The following is a 24,257-nucleotide window of genomic DNA, read 5'->3' on the forward strand; positions in this document are numbered from 1 at the left end:
CCATTGACCCTGCCCTCTCCCCACCTCTTACCTGATTATCAACCCAATCGGAACTGCATGCTTCCCTCTTCCCTCCCATCTCCAGCAATGTATTTGATCACATTGGACCTACAACTGTCCAGCGCACCAACAAGGGCGCACCAGAATTTCGAGACAGAAGCATAATGTGGGAAAGCATGAGGCTATTCACCTTGGCAAGAAGAATGGAAACTACAGTAACACCAGTAAAATGATAATAAATGTACAGAGGGAGCAACAATAAAATGCTGGAGGAAATCAGTGCATCAACAGACCAGCTGAGTTTCTCTAGCAAGTTGTTTCTTGCTCTGGATTCCAGATTCTGCCATCTCTTGTGTCTCCAGTGTACAGAGAGATCTTAGTGAGCTGGTTCCGGAAACAAAAAAAGTTAACATAATGGTACAACAGACAATTAAAGGCAGCAAATCATGTGTTGGCATTTACTGTGGAAGGGCTGGAATATAAATCTTTCTGAAATTATAAGCAGCTTTGGTGAAAGTGCTGTGTGCAGTTTTTGTTTTCTTACCTAAGGAAGGAGATACATAAGTTGAAGGTAGTGCAACATGGATTTACTGGAATTATTCCTGAAATGAGGGAGCTTTACAATGCGGACAGATTGAGTAAAGTTTGCTAATTTTCATTGGAGTTTAGAAGAATGAGAGGGAATTTCTTTGAAACATACAAAAGGAGTGATGGGATAGTTCTGGGAAAGCTGTTTTCTCCAGGGTAGATCTGGAACTAGGAGACACAATCTCACAGTAAGGGATTTCTCCTTTAGAATTGAAATGTCTGCACCAAGGGGGTTGTAAATCTTGGGAATTTTCCACCCTTGAGGGTTGTGAATGCTCCAATAGTATATTCAAGTTTACTTTCAGCAGGATGTCAGGTAAGGGAATCAAAGGAAATGGGGATGAGGTAAAAAACGTAGATTGGAGGTAAAGAGTCAGTCATGATCTTATTGAATGGATGAGCAGGCTCAAGGGGCAGTATGGCTGGTTTCTGTTGCTACTTCTTCTGACAGATTTAACAGAGAAGTGGACCACTACTGGTGTAACTATTACAGCTTGTTCGTGAAGTTAATTTGTAATGGATATAGCCATAATGAATACCTGACATAGATGTTCTTGATACATTTTCAAATAGAAATTTAATAGAATGAAAATACAATTTTCAATCATTGCAATTCAATAATAAAACCTATGGGAATTCAGCAAGCAGGGAAGCAGACGTACAATGTAAATGAAAAGGTGCCTGTGAGATATAAAACTAAAATGCTCCAACATCATCACTGGTAGGTGAGCATAATTACAATCTAAAGCAATAATTTTTTATTATAAAAGCAGAAAAGCAAAGATTGCACTATTGGAGACACAAGAGAGTCTGCAGATGCTGGAAATCTGGAGCAACACACAAAGTGCTGGAGGAACTCGGCGGGTCAGGCAGGATCGATGGAGGGAAATGGACAGTCAACGTTTCGGGTCGGGACCCTTCATTGGGACTGCAAAGAGGGGAGATAGCCAGTATAAAAAGATGGGGGGAGGGGGTGGAGCAAGAGCTGGCAGATGATAGGTGGATGCAGGTGAGAGGAGGATGATTGGCAGATGGGGGAGAGGGAGAGTGGGCAGGCACAGTAGTGTAGTGGTTAGCACAACGCTATTACAGTGCCAGCAACCCAGGTTCAATTCCAGCCGCTGTCTGTAAGGAGTTTGTATGCTCTCCCCATGTCTGTGTGGGTTTCCTCCGGGTGCTCTGGTTTCCTCCCGCATTCCAAAGGTGTACAAGTTAGGAAGTTGTGGCAATGCCATGTTGGCGCCAGAAGCATAGTGACACTTGCGGGCTGCCCCCAGAACACTCTACGCAAAAGATCCATTTCAGTGTGTGTTTCAATGTACATGTGATGAATAAAGATATCTTATGTAAGAAGCTGGGAGGTGATCATTGGAAGTGACAGGTGGACAGATTGCACCATTGTCTGAATAGTTCAACAATCCATTATTAAACAGTGAAGCAGTTGCCCTAAAAATATCAACAACAAACTTAACTGGGTTTCAATTGTTTACAGACACATATTTCTTACAAATAAATAAGCACAGAAAACTCATATTTTACAAAAATATAAATAAGCAGGCAAAAATGACTTTTTTCTCACATGAGCTTGGCATCAAAAGAAATGTCTATTTGGGAATTCTACTTTGGGACGTAATTCATGATGTTTACGCACCTGACTTTAATCAGTGGACAAATAGTACTTATACCTTGATGAAAAACACAATGATGCTGGAGGAACTCAGCAGACCAGGCAGTACTTGTCTATTGAATGGTATCTCTAGTACTTATACCTTTCAAGGTTAGCGGAGAAGTTTGTCCTGATTCACAAATTCTAAAGACGTGAGACATTTGGCCATAGGTCGTTCTCAACTTTGAGACTTCTGGCTCCATTGATTTCAAAAGAACAGAATGTGTGAAGCCTGCTGTTCTCATGTGCATTTACTGCTAGTGACCCAGAATGGAAAGCCCCCCCCCCAATGGATTCATCAGACATATTTGTTTTCAGAAGACCACTATTTATTATCAATGCTAGTTGATACTGATAAATACATTTTTTGTTGTGCCAATCAGATGCAAATACTCCCAGTGAACATCAAATTGTCTCCCAATAGTAATTTCTGCTACTACAAAAAGAGACAGACTTATTAGTCATTGTATCATGAAATAGTTCCTCTGCAGATGTGTCCTTAAGGAATACTGTATAATACTGACTAAGTGTATTTACCAGTAAATTATATTCAACTAGTTTTAAGCTCGAATCAAACTTGGGGCTTCTGCACTTTGGCAACTTGAGAGCTTCCAGTCCTACAGTTTGATTGCTCACTTCAGCACAATACACAAAATGTGGACCGAGTCTTCCTTTATCTACCTGTATAATCCAAATATAACTGACCCCTTCACATCTATTGAGGCACAAAAGCACATTTGCAGTTGGCTGACATTTTTTTGGTTTATTCAGTAAGATTAATCCAAGGGAGATAGCAAAGATATAAAGGAAAGCAATGGATCCTTAGGGAGAAATATGGAGGTGGTTGGCATGAGCTGTGGGTTGCTGAGTATGGATGAAATCAAATGGATGTGCTTTGGGTTACTTTAAAATAATGCAAATTTAGACAAAAAATTTATATTCAAATGATTTCTTTCATCCCAAACTGTCTATTAATCTTACCTGGGGACCTATGGGTCCAGGAGGACCAATTATACCTGTTATGTTACATGAAGATTCATTTGACTTTATTTCCAAGGGTGAGTTCTTCAAATTTACTTCTTCCTGAGGAAAGCAAAATCAAGAAAAAAGTCATACGTTGTTATTCCAAATAAATTAGTTATTTCAAAAGATGTTCAGGTAGTATAAAGGACTCACCATTCTCATTTGAATTTAGCTCATTGGTCAGCCCAATGACATGCAATGCAAAATTACTTCCAAATATCATGAGTCTCAAAAGAAGACCTGAGGACAGAGCATTATATTACAGAACCAGGCCACATTGGATCATCTGGGCACAGTGCACAAAGTAAAATCAAGTGTGCACTTTAAGACCCCGGAGCAAAGCCAGTCAACTATCTAACTGTTTTAATTAATGAACAAAAATTTGGAGAAACCTTATGAGCACACAATGCTTGCTGGAATTTTCCCAGGAAATTCAGCAGCCCAAGTACAATAATAACCCACCAATTACAGTCTGTGATATCAGACTCCACCAACTTGAAAATAGTAGGGGAGATACAAGGTAATTAAAGAGTAAGTTAGGTGATCAGTCATTGATTCATGGTGTCTGGCTTTCCAAGGTATGTGACTAAACAGCTCTTAGAAACAAAATGTTTAGTGATTCCAGTTCTACAGTAATCATAAGAAAATGATTTGGATAAACTCTCTCCTGACTAAAATTTGGCTTAGTGTACAGACATATTTCGAACTAATTCCTGACAGGGTATATCAGAATCCTGAACAGGAAATCCAGCTTAAACAGATGGAGGTTTCAATAGACAATCCACACAATTGAGATAGCTCAGTTGATTACTACACTGTCCAGACCGTAAAATCAAATGCTACTCTGTGCTGAGTTATCTCTTGCCTGGATCAAATATCCTTCTCATTGAAAACTATCCTGCACACACGTGAAGACAGAACATGGATGTGAATGTCTCATGGAACCGTTCCCAACGAAGGAAGGACATGAAAAATGTAATGAGGGGGAAAAGCAATGGCAAACTTCCTCTCAGAAAAAAAGACAAATCTCAAAAGATTGTTTAGTCTGTACAGACTTCAATTTGGCAATAGCATCAACTTGGCAATATAAACCACTGAATACATATATTAAACATGAAGCAGTTATATATTTCAGCTGATAGAGATATTGAAATTATTTAAAATCCCAATAACACATCACCAAACACTACCTGCTTTTTTATTGATGGACTCTTGACCTCACAATCTACCTCATCATGGCCTTGCACCTTATTTTCTGCCTGCACTGCACTTGCTCTGTGACACTATATTCTGCATTCTATTACTGCTTTTCCCTTGTACTGATGTGATGAAACAATCTGTATGGATGGGTTGCAAAACAGTTTTTCACTGTACCTCGGTACATATGACAATAATAAACCAATTTACTTCCTCCCCTCACCCGCCTCACAGACCACCTCCCTATACTTTACTCAACCACCCCTATCTTTTACTCAACCACCTCTCCACATTTTCCCCTAGATGTGTAGTTGCTCCTAGACTATTAGATCTTTAATTCCTTCCATTTCTTATGAACAGACCTAATATGTTGCCTGTTTCTCTATCTGCTGCCCTTAGAGCATCTGCAGTTTGTCTTTCATATTTACAGCATCAGCAGTCATTTACTTTTATTACAGTTATTCACTTTTATTTAACTGTGCCAAATCTGACTTGTACGAATATTCCTGAATTTACCCCAGGAAATGCCCCATGATCCTGCAAAGTAACAGTTAAAGGGACTTGTACTGAGAGGATTTTTTGTGGAATTGTGGCATACTAACATTTAGTGTTCGCATATTTCTTCTTTCCTCTACCTTGATTGATCTGGCAACATAGGTACCAACAAAATATCTGAACAGCAAAAAGCTGCAGATGCTGAAAATCTGAAAACAAACCCAGAAAATGCCAAAAATACTCAGCAGGTCAGATGAACGGCCCTTAATCTGGCAAGTTAATTTTGTTTCTCTCCCTGTGGATGCTGCCTGATTTGCAGAGTATTTTCTGCAGTTCTAGTTTTATGTCAAAGAAAAGTAAAGCAAAATAATTCTGGGTCAGGATCAGGATGGATAAACTGTCGTTGTACAGATTGTTTTGTATTCTGAATACTTTGTTATTAAAATTTGTTGTGGGTGATCTCTTCAGCAGTTATTTTAATGAGATATGAGTTCTTGATGAAAATTCTAACAGCATTTCAATGCTCAAGCTAACAGTGTAGCTGGGGGCAGTCGAGCATCATGCAATGATAGTAGAGCGGATATGTCACCAAGGAACTTGACGGTACTCACAAGACTTTTGTTTTCCCTGAAGACGGGTGGCGGAAACATCGGGGGTGGCGGAGGGGTCAGAAGACAGCATTTGTTAATGCTTCCGTTTTTGTGTTCCACTGGTGCCAATGCTACATTGCAAAGAAAATATAATTAAACAGCATCTTACTGGGGTTAACGTTACAACTCAATACTCCTCAATTTAAGGAACAACAAATTCAAGAATTTGAACAAAGCAATGCAAGCAAGCAACATAAATTTTAATGCCTATCTTGTCCTGATCAATAAGTAGTCATGCTAAGTCAACTCGATTATACAACACAGCAGTAGAAGTCTTCAAATTAGTATTGATCCATATAAAATCATGGATTTATCCACTATTCGGAATATTCAATTACATTTATATGTAAAATTGACAAGCTAATTTTCTGATAATTAAGTCTTGAAGTTTGAGGATTAAGGGCCATCGTTATTTTTGTTCAAGTCTGCTTGGTGAACCATTTCGAAAACATGAAGTGGAGATAAGCGGCGGTGACAGGCTGCCATGAGTGTCCACCCATCATAACTGCAGGGATTATTGTTTAGAGAAATTCAATCCTCTGGTTCACACTTTGCACATTTCAATGTCACTGGCTTCAATTTCCACTGTAGTGCAACTTGGAACCCACATTTGCAATGAAATTAACTAGACTGGGCACATCAGTGCTCAAGAGAAGATCAGAAACTCATTGAGTGACTCATCTCCTGCCATCCCAAAGCCTTTCCACCAGTTGCAAGGCAAATATCAGGAATGTGATGGAATACTCTCCACTTGCCTGGGTAAGTATAGCTCCAAAAACACTCAAGAAGTTCAACTCCATCCAGAACAAAGAAGCATGCTCGAATGGTGCCTCAGTCATGACATTAGACACACTGCAATTACTCACCAAGGCTTCTTAGAATAGATCCCTGAAATCCATAGCCTTTACCATCTGCAAGATAGGAGCAGCAGGGGCATGGAACATTACCGTGTCCTCCATATTATGGTGACTGGGGAGAGGTTTACAGCTACTTAATTGCCCCTAAGGCAAATTCCTGGAAAGCCCAATGATAACCATGGGTGGGCTATAAATGCTGGCCCTGTTGACAACTTTTTGCAGATAAAAATGCGTATTACATCTTCTACCCCCACCCACCTACTATCCCCCTCTCACCTGAACTCACCTATCACCTGCATGTGTTCCTCCCCCTCCCCTCCCCCCACCTTCTTATTCTGGCTACTGCCCTCTTCCTTTCCAGTCCTGATGAAGGGTTTCGGCCTGAAACATCGACTGGATGCTGCCTGACCTGCTGAGTTCCTCCAGCACTTTCTGTGTATTGCTCCGGATTCCAGCATCTGCAGAATTTGTGTGTTTGTGATATACAATTGTATCAGTCGCATTTCCAAAAGAGAAAATCCCTTGATTTATGTAAGTTTTAAAATTACTTATGTAGCAACTGGGATCAGGATATTTACTTTTTTCTCAAAACGATATACTTCTACAGGTATTAATTTAAAAAAGCAGAAAGGGAATAGAAACTGCTTGGAATACTCAGCAGATAAGGCAGCATCTGTGATTAACATTTCATACCAATGGCCTTTCACCAGAAACAAGGAATCATATTTTCAATGGAACTAACAGGACCAGACACATACCTAACAAATACAAGGTCAGAAACTTATCAACCTGAAACGTTACTTTGTCTCTCCACAAATGCAGCCTGATGTGTTGCGTATTTCCAGTATTTTTCATTTTAATTTCAGATTTCCAGCATCTGCAATTTCTTTTATTCTCAGAAACCATACCCTTGGGAAATGTCCAATTCCTAGGCGTAAATGTTATAACAAAAGTGGAAATCTGATCCAGTGATTCATAACCTCTTACATTTCAGTTCAGGAGTTCCAAGATTTAGGCAGAGCATAGAAGAAGATCTGCACCTACAAAACATACACTCAAAGAGCATGGTCAATCCCCTGTTTATCAGGGATAATGAGACAGAGGTCCTGATAAAAATATAAAGGGGTTTTGGAGTTAAAGTGAGTGAAAGTTCATGGATGAAACCCAGAAGTTAAGCAAGTTGGAATCTGTCATCACAATTCAATTGTAATTCATTTCATTTTTTGGTTTTTGAACCTACAAGCTACATAGCAGATGTAGTGTGTGATATACATACGATCTCAGCTGCATTTAAAGTTACAGTGCAGAAATAAAACCTGGAGATGTTACAGAAGAACATAAAACATTGAAGTAGGAGTAGGCTATTCTGCCTCATGCACCTGCTTTGTAATTCAATAAGATCGTGGTTGATCTTTCACCTCAATGCCATTTTGCTGTGGTGGCCACATACCCCTTGATTCCTTTAATATCTAAAAGACTATCAATCACTCAACAACTGAGCTGCCACAGCCCCCAGAGGAAGAAACTTTTTCTCACCTCTGTCCTGAGCGAACAACCCCTTAATTTGAAACTGAGACCTCTGGTTCTGGACATCCCAACCAGGAGAAAATCAACTTTGCATCTACCCTATCAAACCTTCTAAGGGCTTTGTATGTTTCAATTAAACCACCTCTCATTCTTCTGAACTCGGGAAAGTATTTGATCAGTTGGTGAACATAGTTTAGTTCAATCTTTCAATTGACAGAGATTAATTTGAACATCATTGTATTAAATTTTAGTTTATCTCAGAAGTTTTATGCTTTCACAATTAATTTCATTTTCTCACACATCTTTGTGTAACAGGTGGGATTATGTAATTCATTTTTTTAATACAACCTAACACACATTTCCAAAATGAATCCAATTGTACACTACTAATACTATGATTATATGAACGTCAGAACCCAACAGGAACTAACATTGGTTTATTATTGTCACGTGTACCCAAAATACAGTGAAAGATTTTGTTTGCGTGCCATCCGGGCAGATCATGCACATTGAGGTAGTAAAACAAAACAGATTGCAGAATATAGTGTAGAGGCTCTAGAAAAGTGCAGTGCAGGTAAACAAATAAAGTGCAAGACCCAAGATGAGGTAGATTAGGAGATCAAGAATTCATCTTTAGTGTACGAGAAGTCCATTCAAGAGTCTGATAACAGGAGGATAGAAGCTGCCCTCGAGTCTGGTGAAACGTACTTTCAAGCTTTTGTATCTTCTGCCCGACAGAAGAGGACAGAAGACAGAATGACTGTGGTGGGAGGGGTCGTTGATTATGTGGGCTGCTTTCCCGAAGCAGCAGAGTCAATGGAGGACAGGCTGGTTTTTGTGATAGACTGGGCTGCATTCACAACTCTCTGCAATTTCTTGTAGTCTCAGGCAGAACATTTGCCGTACCAAGCTGTGACGTATCCAATAGAATGCTTTCTCTGGTCCATCTGTAAAAATTGGTAACAGTCATGGGAGACGTGCCAAATTTCTTTGCCCTTCTGGGGGAGTAGAAGTGTTGGTGTGCTTCTTGGCCATAGCGTCAATGTGGCTGGTCCAGGACAAATTATTGGTGATATTTCTACCTAGAAACTTGAAGCTCTCAACCATCTCCACCTCAGCACCACTGATACAGACAGGGGCAGGTATTCCACTCCGCTTCCTGAAGTCAATGGCCAGCTGCTTTGCTTATATTGAGGGAGAGGCCATTAAAATGTGTGGGATTTGACAATGTAAAATACCAGTGGCTGAAAAAAGGCTGGATTCAACAGTTTGTTTTGATGAAAGGTTTCACTTCAGTCGTGTTTTGTAACAATAAGTTTTGCGGGAACTTTGAAGAAATAATTGAAGTCAATATTCAGAAACAGGAATTTATTCCACACTCACAGGAAACTTTCATTGTCCATTAATAGACATTGACAGGAAGAGTCATTTACACTTTACAGGGTTTCTGTTGTACGGATGGATTATTTCTTAATTTTCCGAGTTGTGTTGATATAATGGCAGGTACTTTGGCATTGACACAATTTCAGAATATCTACTCCACTGTGCGCATCGGTTAATTATATTGGTCCCAGGTTACGGCAGGGCTCCATTCTGGTGAACTGTTCGTTACATGAACAGTTTGCAAGTTGGAACCAAGTTCACTGGTGGCAGAAGATGCCTGCAGCCACACAGCGGCTGGCAAAACCAATCTGCTGTCTCTCAAATGTTCATTCATATGTACAGGCTGTATTGAAGCTGGGCATTTATAGGCTGGGGAGGACCTGTAGCTGGACCACATAGGAGTGAAATCAAGGAACAATTTTCAGGAGTGTCTATACGCAACTCATTCTCTCAAAAGGCTGTGATGCTGGATTAATTTTTCAAGACTGAAATCAATGGATCTTCATTTGAAGGATATCATGAGATATCAAATGAACATAGATAAATTGGAATTGAGTTAAAGATCAGCTATGATCTAAATGAATAATGGAACAAGTCTACAATGTTCATTCCACTCTGAAAGTAGTTTCACATTATTACCTCATCATAAATGAAAACCTTTGTTGCTTGTTGCTTCAGTTTTGTAAGTGGTTAGTCTGTCAGCATTGTCAGGTATTACAATGTGATTTGGTTGCATAATGCAGATCCACATTAATAAAAATGTTAGTACAGTTGATACAGTTCATCCCCCAGATGTGGATTCCGGTAGTGTAGCGGTCAGCGCAACACTATTACAGCACCAGCGACCCGGATTCAATTCCAGCCGCTGTCTGTCAGGAGTTTATACGTTCTCCCCGTGTCTGCGTGGGTTTCCTCCGGGTGCTCCGGTTTCCTCCCACATTCCAAAGAGGTACGGGTTAGGAAGTTGTGGGCGTGCTATGTTGGTGCCGGAAGCGTGGCGACACTTGCAGGCTGCCCCCAGAACACTTGACACAAAAAATGTATTTCACTGTGTGTTTCGATGTACATGTGACTAATAAAGAAATCTTATCTTAAAATATTTTTATTTCATTATAAGAAAGATGTGGAAGCTTTAGAAAGGGTGCAGAGGAGATTTACCAGAATGCCACCTGGATTAGAGAACATGTCTTATGAGGAAAGGTTGAGCGAGCTAGGGCTTTTCTCTTTGGAGCGATGGAGGATGAGAGGCGACTTGATAGAGGTGTATAGGATTATGAGGGGCATAGATAGAGTGGACAGCCAGCGCCTTTTCCCCAGGGCGGCAATGGCCAATACCAGAGGACATCTGTTTAAGGTCAGAGGAGTAAAGTTTAGGGGAGATGTCAGAGGTAGGTTTTTGTTCACATAGAGTACCTGGAGCGCACTGCCAGGGGTGGTGTTAGAGGCTGATACAATAGGGACGTTTAAAAGACCCTTAGATAGGCACATGGAAGAAAGTAAAATGGAGGGTTATGGGCTGTGTAGGAGGGAAGGGTTAGATTGATCAGGGAGTAGGTGTTTATATAGGTCAGCACAACATCATGGGCCAAAGGGCTGTACTGTTCTATGTTCTATGTTACATCTCTAATGCTACCAGGTATTTTTCACCAAAATCTAAAGTTGAAATGTTTCCTTGGATATGAACTTTCCTTGAGTCTTCCTGCAACATAACAGGAGGACAGCAAATGTGGTCCCCCGCTTTTACAAGAAGGGTAGCAGGGAATAGTATAGTAATTACAGACCTGTGAGCCTTACATCAGTAGCAGGGAAGTTATTGGAAAAAAGTTCTGAAGGACGGGATTAAAGATCACTTGGAAAGGCCAGAACTGATCAGAAATAGCCAGCATGGCTTTGTCAAGGGCAGATCCTGTCTGAACAATCTAAATTAACTTTTTGAAGAGAGAACAAAGTTTATTGATGAGGGCAGTGCAGTATATACAGTTCACAGGGACTTCAGTGAGGCCTTTAGAACATAAAACATAGAACAATTACAGCACAATTCAGGCCCTTTGGCCCACAAAGCTGTGCCAAACATGTCCCTACCCTAGAAATTACTAGCCTTACCCATAGCCCTCAGCTCCAGATACCTATCTAATAGTCTCTTGAAAGACCCTATCGTATCAGCCTCCACCACCATTTCCGGCAGCCCATTCCACGCACTCACCACTCTCTGAGTAAAAAACTTACCCCTGACATCTCCTCTATATCTACTCCCCAGCACCTTAAACCTATGTCCTCTTGTGGCCACCATTTCCCCCCTGGGGAAAACCCGATCAATACCTCTCAACATCTTATACACTTCTATCATGTCCCCCCTCATCCTCCGTCTCTCCAAGGAGAAAAGGCCGAGTTCCCTCAACCTGCTTACATAAGGCATGCTCCGCATTCCAGGCAGCATCCTTGTAAATCTCCTCTGCACCCTGACAAGGTCCCACATGGATCACTGGCCCAAAAGATGAGGGCCCATGGGTGAATTGGATCCAAACTTGGCTTGGCAATAGGAGACAGAGGGTGATAGTAGAGAGTTGTTTTTGTGATTGGATGCCTGTGAGTAGTGGTGTTATACAGTGATCAGTGCTCAGACCCTTGCTGTTTGTAACATACATGAATGACTTGGATGTGAACATAGGAGGCACGATCAGCAAGTTCGCAGATGGCATGAAGATTGATGGAGTTCTTGACAGAGTGGAGGGTTGTCTTAGACTACAGGGTGATGTTGATTCAATGGTGAAATGGGCTGAGAAATGGCAGATGGAGTTTAATCCAGATGAATGTGAGGTGATGCATTTTGGGAGTACTAATGAGCAGGGTCCTAGGGAGTATTGAGGAACAGAGGTACGAGTCCAAAGAAACTTTAAAGTGACTATTAAAGGTAGATAATGTGGTTAAGGCAGCACGGGGGATGTTGCCCTTCAATAACTGGGGCATTGAATACAAGAGCAGGGAGGTTATGCTCCAACATTACAAAACATTGATCAGACCTCAGATGGAGTACTGTGTACAGTTCTGGTCACCCACACTGTAGGAGGGATGTGAGAGTGCTGAGAAAGTGCAGAGGTGATTCACCAGGATGTTGCCTGGAATGGAGCAGTTCAGTTATGAGGGGAGATTGGATAAGTTGGGTCTGTTCTCCCTGGAGCAAAGGAGGTTAAGAGGTGAATAAAATCGTGAGAAGTATACATAGGGTAGACTGCAGAAAACTATTCCCTATATCAGAGGTAGATAAAACTTGAGGACAAAGATTTAGGGTAAGGGCAAGAGACTAGAGGGATCTGAGGGGACCTTCTTCACCCAGAGAGTATGAGTACCTGGAACACACTGGCTGAGAAAGTAGTGGAACAGAGACGCTGACAGCATTTAAGAATTGTCTACATGAGCACCTGAATCTCCTCGGCACAGATGACTATGGGGCAAGTACTTGAAGATGGGATTAATTACAGATGGGTCCTCATGGACATGGTGCTGGCTTTCTTCAATGCTGTATGACTCTATGAATCTATGAAACATGCCAGAAAGTTGATTTTCTCCCTCTGCTGAAACTAATGATGTTATTTACCTTACATGTGTAATGAACAGAGAGGATACAAGCTGCTACATAGTGGAAAATAAATGGAATGGGAAAATGCAAATAAAATTACATACACAGAGAAGTGTTGTACACTACTGCAGGTAAGGTGATGACTTACTGATTTCCAATTCAGGGTACAAGTTGACTGATGGAGAACTGTGCAGTGAAATGTGAGAGGCTGCAGGTTATCTTAATACAATAGTGATCTATTTTCTGGATCGATATTGCAAATGAAAATTGAGCAGCCAGGCATAACTGAAAGAGAGGGCTGAAAATATAATTAAGGTCATGAATTTCTGCTCGGCCTACAATGTGAACTAAAACAGGAAAGAGACATTAAATAATTTTGGTGTTTATCAGTTGACTAACCGACTATTAACCCGGAACTTTAATAAGCTGTGAGGGATATTATTCTGTCAATGGACAGAAGACGCTTAGGCACAGAAAGAACTCCTCATAGACATGTGTCAGATTCACTGGAAGGATACAAGGGACACCCATCTCAAATTGAGCTCATGATATCTTTGAGGAACCTCACCAATCAGGCAGAGGAGAGCCACATGACCATCAGGTTGAATGCTGAAAATCTGCTTCATGCGGCTTTCCAGGTCTGGAGATTCTCTTGAGAACTTGCCTACTCCAGAATCACTGTTAAGCCCCAAATGCTCCCCAATATTTTACAGTCAGAAGGACTGCAAGTGGTGAACAATGTAGCTGCTCTTTGGATAAGATGAATATAGAGGAGTATGAAAAGGATTAAGCAGTCTGTTCCAATCACTCCCTCCCTTTACACTAAAAAGTCGTTCAGTTGTGTAGCCACTTCAAGCCCAATATATCCCATGACCTGACATTCTTCATTAGATTTAGATATCTTTATTAGTCACATGTACATTGAAACACACAGTGAAATACGTCTTTTGTATGTGTTCTGGGGGCAGCCCGTAAGTGTCGCCACGCTTCCGGCGCCAACATAGCATGCCCACAAATTCCTGACTCGTACGTCTTTGGAACATGGGAGGAAACCAGAGCACCCGGAGGAAACCCACGCAGACACGGGGAGAACGTACAAACTCCTTACAGACAGTGGCCGGAATTGAACCCGGGTCGCTGGCGCTGTAATAGCGTTATGCTAACCGCTGCACTACCGTGCCTGTCCATTAGGCTCAAGAAGTGACACTCAAGGTGCAATAATGGGCAAGATACAGAACAAGGTGGCAGAGCAGATAATGGTGCTGCATCAAAACACCAGCAACACAGGCTTGATCCTGATCTCCGGTGCTCTCTGTGTGGAGTTTGCATGTTCTCCCTGTGACTCTGTGGGCTTCGCTTGGCAATTTTGGTTTCCTTCCACGTCCCAAAGAAGTGCTGACTTGTAGGTTTTATATGGCTATTGTAAATTACCCTTTGTGATGGTGGGAGAATCTGATGGTGGAGGAAGAGAGGCAGGGTGTTAAATGGGCAATAAGGAAAAATAGTTATAGGAAGATGAGAGAACTAGTATGTATTCAATGGGTCGAATGGACTCCTATATAAGAAACTATGCAAACTAATGCTGTTTGGTCTGTTGTTTATAGGTTAACAATATAACCTTCATTAGGTATCCATTTCTTTGTGAAATACAATTTCTTGGCAGTATGTTTCCTTCTGTTTCTAATGGCGAATCCTGTCTGGTTCAGCAGAGGGAGAGGCAAACCATTCACATCCTGACCCTGTCGGCTGAGGCGATTTTGGCCACACCTCTGCGTTTCACAGCCCATGATGACCCGGGCAAAAATTATTCTACCTCCCCTATGCAAGTAGGAGATGCTCTTTGGTGACACTGAAAGGCCTGGATGGAGTGGATGTGGAGAGGATGTTTCCATCAGTGGGAGAGTCTAGGATCCGAGGGCACCGCCTCAGAATAAAGGGACGTCCCTTTAAAACTGAGATGAGGAGGAATTTCTTCAGCTCGAGGGTGGTGAACCTGTGGGATTTGTTGCCACAGAGGGCTGTGGAGGCCAAGTCATCAGGTGTATTTAAGGTAGAGATTGATAGGTTCTAGATTGGTAAAGGGGTTAAGGGTTACACGGAGAAGGCAGGAGAATGGGGTTGAAAAAAAAATCAGCCATGATTGAATGGTGGAGCAGACTCGATGGGCTGAATGGTCTAATTCTGCTCCTGTATCTTATCGTCTTATGTCACTTATTGGCCAGAAAAGCAACAGGCAAGAAATGGAAAAGCTTTAAGTCAATTTTCCGTTTCCATGGTCCCCTTCAACATCATCCCTTTTGTGGTATATTGTCACTTCACTTCAATCCCTTTGTTGCAGACCAGGAAGGTGAGTAAAGCCATGGTTAAGCTCTCTGTTATTGTGTCCAAGGTAGCAGATGTCCCCTGTACAGCCTTAGCCTGCATGGACTCCTGCCTAGAGGTCCATCGTGGTAACTACTCCTTCACGGGCAGGCAACCATAATTCTCTGCGACACCATTCGTCAAGAAACTGGATTTGGACTCATCCATCCTTTCTAACATGGTCCACAATATGCATGGCACATCAGTCAGTTCTTGGCTAAACTGTTGAAGCATAACTAGCATCTCACTTCTCCATGACATCCCCAGAATTCAGTATTCAAGCTACTGAGACACAAGAGATTCTGCAGAAGCTGGAATCTGGAGCAACACACACAAAATGCTGGTGGAACTCAGCAGGTCAGGCAGCATCTACGGAGGGAAATAAACAGTCGACGTTTCGGGTCGAGACCCTTCATCGGGACAAGCTATTGAGCTGAGCTCGAAGAAAACTCCACCCCTTCACAAACCAGTGCTCCTCTCCACACAGCATACCCACTGCCCCAACGCCCTTCCCCCAGAAACTGTTGTGGGCCCTCCAAAGCTGTCTCATTCACTGCTGACTACTCATTGTGAGGTGTGAATCACCAAATGGAACACCCACTAATTTTCCAAATTTTGAGTGTCCATTTTGGTGCAAGCCAAGGGGATAGGACGGATCATCCCAATGGACATCCTGTGACACTCTCTACAAGATTAAAACAAACAATATGATTTCTTCATAGCAGGGCACAATTTTTTCTATCACCAACTCAGGCTTCCCATGATTCTGTCACTGATGAAATAAAGTCATTGTGTGTGTAAAAGATCACTGTAATTTTGTTACTAGTTATATGCCTTTCCCTTTTCCACTCAGCTTTGATGAACGTAGACACACCATTTATTTTCATTGCCTTCTTTGCATTTTTGACTAGATTATTCCTGGACTGCCTACTCCTATTTCTCATGTTCTTGAGTTCTTGAAGTGAATATAACCAGCAACTAACATAGTGACATACTTTGCGGCATTTGGAATGTGCTGAAGGTCCTGATGCCAAGAATAAATCATTGTGTTATTAAAAGCAGAGTCCTGAATGCAGAATATGGGGGAAGTTGAGGCTGTGGAGCAAGCACCAAAGCATGTACCCATGTCTCTCTCTGTTCTTTGTTTCTCGAGTGTTGTACATGTCCGCAAAACCTGAGCTGACAGGAGGGAGCCATGAGCCTTTACTTTTGTGGAAACATACTCTGTGGAACGGGTCCATGGGATTCTTATACATCCCTGCTCTCCGTTTTAAATTAAAACTTTTCACCCCACTACTAGTCAGCACACATTCCATGCAACAAGGTCAGAAAGATTTAAGACTGAAGTCTGATCACAACAGTGTATTAACATTTCTGGCTGCATTGAGCTAAGGCATAGTTGCTTCTTCAACCATGAATACTGAAGCATAATTGTGTTGCAGGTAAATTGGCTGCTTCTGGTTCTATTGCTCCTGAATGCACTTGGATATACTATCCAGGGCCATGGGCAAGAGATACCTTCATACTTGTTTACAATCCAAGACTTCCTTTCTGAAAACAAAGATCTTGCAGTATGAAATGCTGTTTCCTGCAGTAGACAAAAATCACAGTGTTGCACAGGCCTTGGTGGACAGGACCAAACTGTCAACGTTTGTTTCACGTGTGAGTCGATTGGGCTATTTACTTTCATTGATTTATTTAGTTAAGAGATTCATACTGCATCTTGAGTTTATTCTCAGTAATTTATCTGTTCTTGGAGTCGTTTCAACACAAGCTAATTGGCCACTGTAAATTGCTCCTAGTGTGTGGGTGAGTCATAGAATCTGGGGGGAGTTGGAGGCAATGAAGAAAAAATGGAATTAATGTAGGATTGGTGTAAATGGGTGCTTGATGGCCAGTGTGGACTCAGCTGCAGGAGATGGCAGGTGCTGGAATCTAGAGCAACACACAAGATGCTGGAGGAACTTGGTGGGTCAGTCAGCATCTGTGGAGGGAAGTGGACAGTTGACATTTCAAGACCCTATTTCCATGCTGTCTCTCTCTATGACTCTACTAATTAAGTCCAGTGAAACAAATGACACTAAATAGGTAAAGCATATTTGAATAGCAATTGCAGATTGTAGAGTCCCAATATCACTGAGTAGTATCATCTCTACAAGTCAATACAGACTTTACCTCACTATGGGTCAAATGGTACAGACAAAACACATTTTTGCATTGAAATGACCAACTAATTAGTCTAATGTATAACTTCAACATCACAAGGATTCTCTGTTGCCATAGCAAAATCTACTTTTATGTGAAGTCTCTAATTCTACTACAAACAAGGTCTGGTACAGCAATTTGAATGCACAGGTACGTAAAAAGTTGCAGAGAGTAGTGGACTCTGCCCGATAATCAGGGGCACATCCCTCCCCACCATCGGTAATATCTACAGGAGGCGCTGCCTCAAGTAGGCAACGTCCATCATCAGAGATCCCCACTATCTGGGCCATGCCATCTTCTCACAGCTACCATCAGGCAGGAGGTGCAGAAGTCTGAACTCCCACACCACCAGGTTCAGGAACAGTTTCTTCCCTTCAACCATTTGGTTCTTGAACCAACCAGCAAAACCCTAACCGCTACAGTTTAGCAACACTATAATCACTTTGCATTAAAATGCATTTTGTTTTGTTCTAATTGTGTTCTTTCTTGTAAAAATAGTGTACAATTTATGTTTTTCTTGTGAATGCTGCTTATTTATGCAATGTTCCTGTGATGCTGCTGCAAGTAAGTTTTTCATCGTACCTCTGCATACATGTACTTGTGCAAATGACAATAAACTTGACTTGAAACAAGATATAATCAGATTATGGGTGACTGTTAGGAGAAATAAATGTTTTTCTCTCTGTATGCTGAGGCTCTCTGTGACATCACAAACTATTGGCCACCTACTGAACCCCGGCCTTTAGCTTAAACCCAAGTCCCTGACACATTCCTATTGTTTCATGTTACGTATTCGGTCCTTAATGGTAATGGTGCATGAGATACTGTAGAGAATGTCCTATGTGGAAATGCACAGTTTAACATGTAAGTCGAAGAACAATAAAAATAGGCTTAGTTAATGAAAAACACGATGATGCTGGAGGAACTCAACAGGCCAGGCAGCATCCGTGGAGAAAAGCAGGCGGTCAACGTTTCGGGTCAGGACCCTTCTTCAGGACTGAAGATGGGATAAGGGGAAGCCCAATATATAGGAGGGAAAAGCAGAGCGGTGATAGGTGGACAAAAGAGGGGAGGCGGGGTGGGCACAGGGTGGTGATAGGTAGATGCAGGTAAGAGATAGTGATGGGCAGGTGCGGGGGAGGAGGGGAGAGCAGATCCACCAAAGGATGGGTCAAGGGTAAGGAGAGAGAAAAAAGGGCTACCCATCACCACCCTGCACCCACCCCACCTCCCCGCTTCCGTCCACCTATCACTGACCTGCTTTTCCCTCCTATATATTGGGCTTCCCTTTTTCCTATCTTCAGTCCTGAAGAAGGGTCCTGACCCAAAACGCTGACCGCCTGCTTTTCTCCACGGATGCTGCCTGGCCTGCTGAGTTACTCCAGCATCATCGTGTTTTTCATCCAGATTCCAGCATCTGCAGTCCTTTGTTTCTCTGGGCCTAGTTAATTATTTCATTTACTAGCATTAACATTACTTGCAGTGAGATGCAATAGTTAACCTTTGTCCTAAACTGCTGTCCATCTCACCGCCATCCCCCCCCTCCACCCCATTCCTGCTTGTCAACACATAACCAAGGCAACTAGCGGCAGGTGTCACTTACAATGAATACAAGTGATGAGCCTTATGAGAAGCATCAGAAAAAATGAGTGGTTGTGTTGCAGAACATTTAGCTGCTTTACAAAATGCAACTAAGACAAATCTTCATTGTAACTATGCATAACAATTTGGCTCATTTGTTCTACCACACGTAATTTTTTGAACTGTATGTCTGGGTAGCAATGTATTATAGTGCAATAAGGCAACAGATACAATATTGTAATTTGTCTGAGCAAATAATAGTGTTCCACTGGCTCATTGGCAACACTCCCTAAACAGCGTGACCGGATCTTTCCTATCAGAATTTAAATATATACTTGGAGACTCAACAATTGGGTAACTTCTGCCTTTTTCTGAATTGACTTACATTCCCTTGCAGTCTCCTTCCCTGAAGTTCTTTGGCTTTGGCACAGATGTGGCTCCACAAATCCCAGCTAACTTCCAGTATCAGTGTTCATGCTACCTCTGTGAAACTAGACAGCATCTTTGAATGATGTTCCATCTGATAAAACTGATCCAGTGCAATCTGATTGCACAAACTTCTAGCAAGGAGATAATGGCAGGATCAGAGATCTTTGTTGTTCTTCTCCTCACACCAACACCAAGGCACATTGTTGCAATATTGCTATGGCTTAGGTCAACCAACACAGTACAGATCAGAGATACAAGAGGCTGCAGATGCTAAAATCTGGAGCAAAAAAAACCAAACTGCTGGAGGAACTCAGCTGGTCATAGAACATAGAACATTAGAGTACAGTACAGGCCCTTCGGCCCACAATGTTGTGCTGACATTTTATCCTGCTCTAATATCTATCTAACCCTTCCCTCCCACATAGCCCTCCATTTCTCTGTCATTCACGTCAGGCAACGTCTGTAGAGGGAAATGGACAGTCGACATTTCAGGTCGAGATCCTTCATCTGGACGGAAGGGACGGAATGAAGACCATTCCAGATGAAGGATCTTGACCCGAAATGTTGACTGTCCATTTCCCTCCACAGATGCTGCCTGACCTGCTGAGTTCCTCCAGCAGCTTTTTTGCTTCAGTACAGATCAGAGATCAAAATGGAGCATTACCTTGTACAGTCAATGTATTTACCAGCTTAATCAGGAAGTGTACTTCAATGTCAATACTCATTAAAGGCTCTGGTTTAGTAGAAGAGTTTCAGAAGACAGACATAGCAAATATTATAGTTAGTGCAAACATTGCCTTCTCATCTTGTACCAAACAATGTACAACTCATCATATCATTGCACAGTTGTAGCCAAATAATCTGTAATATATTTACAATTTTAGAATTTACTTTTACATGGATAGGGCTAGAATTCTAGAACACTTCCCTTCATCAGGCTTTTTCTCTTATTATTGCATCGACCAGTCCACTGACTCAAAGCAGTCACCTGGAAGCTCATCTGTTTCCTCAGACCAGCACTGCACGACTCTCTGTACCGGATCCTCCCGTTTCAGTTTCTGTTTGTATGCAGGGAGGAGGAGCACAGTCTGGTGGTCTGATTTACCAAAGTGAGGGTGAGGGGTGGCTCGGAAGGCATCTTTGATGGTTGTATAGCAATGTTCAAGGGTGTTAGGGCCCCTGGTTAGTCGGGTCTCAGCGTTGGAAGCTCCGGTGGGGTCTGAGAGTCAGGTCTCGGCGATGGGATTTCCATGGGGCTGTCTCTTCACCCTGCATACTACTGGTTTTACCTATACTACCTCAATGCACTCTGTACTAACTCAATGTAACTGCACTGTGTAATGAATTGACCTGTACGATCGGTATGCAAGACAAGTTTTTCACTGTGCCTCGGTACAAGTGACAATAATAAACCAATACCAATCGTCAATATGCTCAAAAGTTGTTATGGATGCTGAAAACAAATCCTGATGTATAATCATAGAACAAAGAGCAGCACAGCGCAGGAACAGGCCCTTCTGCCCACAACATCTGTGCTGACGATGATGCCAATCCAAACTAATCCCATGATTGTATTACGTATAATCCTGGAATTGTTGTATACTACAGCACAGAAAAAGACAAATTGGCCCATCAATTCTGTGCAGCATTTTTTAAAAAAAAGTAATTAAGTTAGTTCCGCAGCCTTGCTCTTTTACAAATCCTGCACTTGTTCCTCCTTCACGATTATCTAAGTTCCTTTAGAAGACTTTTGTTGAATTCCTTCCTGAGACAGTACCAGTCAGGGTCTTGTGAATCCTGACCACACACTGCATCAGAAAGTTTCCTCTGTGTAGCCTCTGAGCCTTTTGCTCCAATCGTCTTTGGTCTGTGACCTCTGGTTAAAGACCATTCAGTTTTTGAAAATGTTTTGGATTCATGTATATTCTGTAGGAGTTCAAACATTTCCGTCAAACCCCCTTTCAGCCTTCGCCGCTCTGAGGAAAACACCTCAGTTTATCCATATAACTGTAAATCTCAACCCTCAAACGTTCTATCAAATCTCTGCTCCCTCTGCAAAGTCTTTACGACGGTCCTAAAGTATGGTGTCCAGAGCCCACAGGATTTTCATGCAAAGACACAAATGGGCGTTTATATATTTCTGGCAATTCTCACCAATGCTGCGATTTATTCAACCACCCTTTCCATTTACTGTTTGGTTAACTTGTCCTATCACTTTCAAAGTTGTTTGCATGAGCATTCCCAGGCCGTTCTATTTTTGCACTAAAACTGTACCCTTTCGTTTTGTCGTCTCTTGTCAGCCTCCCTATCAAATAAATGCTTTCGTAGCACTACATTGAAAATAAATGACAGAGCGTTGGTGACTCTGTAGACAAAACACTAGACAAACAACATGTCCTGTAATCGTCCGCATCCGTTGGTGCGATTTGCTTTACATATACCCCTGTTCTTTGATCCCTCGGAACTGGACCGGCCAAGTACAACCTCTTGTTTTAATATTTTTTCTTGAATTGAACATGCATGCAATATCAGGTCACACCGCACAAAATATTGCAAAACTCTACACGGGCCAAGTATTTAATAATCTCAATGGATGGTTTAATAATCTCAGTGGATGGCCTAATAATGTCAGTGGCTGTTCTATTATAAAATAATCTTTAATGGAATTATGTATCACTTTAACTGCCCTGTGAAACATCTGCTGCACAACCGTTCCATCCGAACTGGTGTTCAAACTAAATGGGTTCTTTGACAACTTCGCAGTTGTTGTGTTCTATAACTCGCTTAGTCGCGTCTAATTTGCGGTGGTTCCCAAGACAACATCCGCAAACAATTGGAAATGGTTCTTATGAAGTCTTGCTGGCTGACCAAGTTATTTCAGGAGACCTGACTGAATATGTGATATGTACGGAGCTAGCTGATGTTTACCCTCTCACATCCGATTGGATCCGATAGCAATAAGGAAGAGACCCGTTGTATTTTTAGAAAGACTTTACGTTTGAACCCTTGTCCTCTCTCCTGGTGGAACGACCGAAATGGAATGAACGTAAAGACACGCGGCCAGTTTACAACATTAGAAATCTAACACTGGGCCATGCAAATGTTCTAACCTCTTGACACTCGCCAGGTCAGTCGTCCGGTAGGGCCAAATTTCCCCGCATTTATTAGGACAATCTCAGCCGAATTCGGGGTGTTGGTATGCATTTTACACTACAGCTGCAAGCAAAAGATGTTAGGGTGGCGGATTTAACAATGCGCCATACCTGCTTGCAATGAAAACGCTTTGTCCGAGAAGGTAGATTCGGCCAGCCCATGGTAGGAAAAAAACTGCAGCAAAAGTCCTAAAACGATCGGCAACATCCCGGCTCGGCTACTGACGCTGGAGTCGCTGTTGCCTTTTGAAGAAGAATGCCAAGCATTTCCTATTAAATCTTTTCCTTACCGCACACCGGCTATATTTAACCAGAAAATAATCAGCTGCTTTTACAACACAAGCCCCATCGCGGATATTAGACACTGGCATCGCACATTATTGCTAGAACGTGATCAATATACGTGATCTGTCAGGCAGCGTGCATACTTGAACAGCCCGACCCTCAGCTCGGGAAAAGGGCAGTGCATTCACGGCCCACGTTTCACTGCAGTTTGTCAGTTGCGATATTGATCACTTCAGGCTCGGGAGGTGTCTTTGGCAGAACACGCGACAGTAGCTTTAGTTTAACTTTATGACTTCCAGTAATCTTCCCCCTCCCTCCCGCCACACACACTCACACACCCCGACCTCCCCACTCCATCTACTCAAAATTTCGATCAAATCGCCTCCTGCTCTCAAACTGAAAATGTAACACTTGAAATTGTGCAGCTTCCATTTTTTTGGCCGTCACTTTTGGGCGAAAAGTTGCCAATTTTCGAAGGAGCAATGAATTTATTTTTTTAAAAAATCCTAATCACCAGCAATAAAAATAGCAGATCAAATGCCGGCCTCTTAACACCAACCCCGGTATATTATGAATCCTAACTCCCATACAAACAGCATGTAGTAACAACCTCAATGGCTGCACCTCCCTTTTCACCCCTCTTAATAATCGATGTCACTCACATGAACAACCCTAAAGACAGCATCCCTATTGACCCTGGTCCCGTTGCAGATGTCACTTCTACTAACATTATCCCCAATACATACCATAATCCATGGTATGTATTGGGGATAATGGTAACATAACCCATCCCCAATAAAAAAAACATATTCACCCTGTTAATCCTAACCCCAGTACAGAAGGGCCTCTTGATCTATCTCCCGGAGCACACAAAATGCCACTGTTACTCATGCTGAAGCGTGGTTTCTGCTCCAATACAAGACTACTGAATTATCGTCAAGCCTGGGCTCTCGCCGCTTCTTCACAAAGGGAAGCCTTTTTGATACACGCGTTATCTCGAATTCTTGTGTTGGCGTTCAGCTTTAATTCCTTTCGTTCAACATCGCACAGAATGAAGGATTTCAAATCCCTCACACAACTTCTGAGATTGCTAGGGCATGCATTTACGATTCCGCGCACTAATCCCAGGAGCATCGAGCTAGCTGGCGATTCTCGATTCAAACGAAACATTTGATTAAAATTGGAATCAGCAAACTATAGAGAGGTTTAAAAATCTCAGGCAATTATTTTGTGGATCGTTTCTTTCTGACTTACCTTGTTTGGATCATTTAATTCTGAGGG

General features: G+C 42.1%; 1 protein-coding gene across 1 annotated transcript in view; it reads right to left on the reverse strand.

Moving 5' to 3' along the window:
* The window catches only part of colq (collagen-like tail subunit (single strand of homotrimer) of asymmetric acetylcholinesterase), a 68,921-nt gene extending 45,963 nt beyond the window's left edge, over positions 1-22,958 (reverse strand). Inside the window, 4 exon segments of the mRNA XM_052016628.1 lie at positions 3,236-3,337; positions 5,581-5,690; positions 22,803-22,916; positions 22,919-22,958. Of these exon segments, the coding sequence (XP_051872588.1) occupies positions 3,236-3,337; positions 5,581-5,690; positions 22,803-22,916; positions 22,919-22,958 (366 nt within the window).
* Positions 22,959-24,257: the final 1,299 nt, after the last annotated feature.

Source organism: Pristis pectinata, chromosome 5 (genome assembly GCF_009764475.1).
Source record: "Pristis pectinata isolate sPriPec2 chromosome 5, sPriPec2.1.pri, whole genome shotgun sequence".
In the NCBI taxonomy this organism is placed as follows: Eukaryota; Metazoa; Chordata; class Chondrichthyes; order Rhinopristiformes; family Pristidae; genus Pristis; species Pristis pectinata.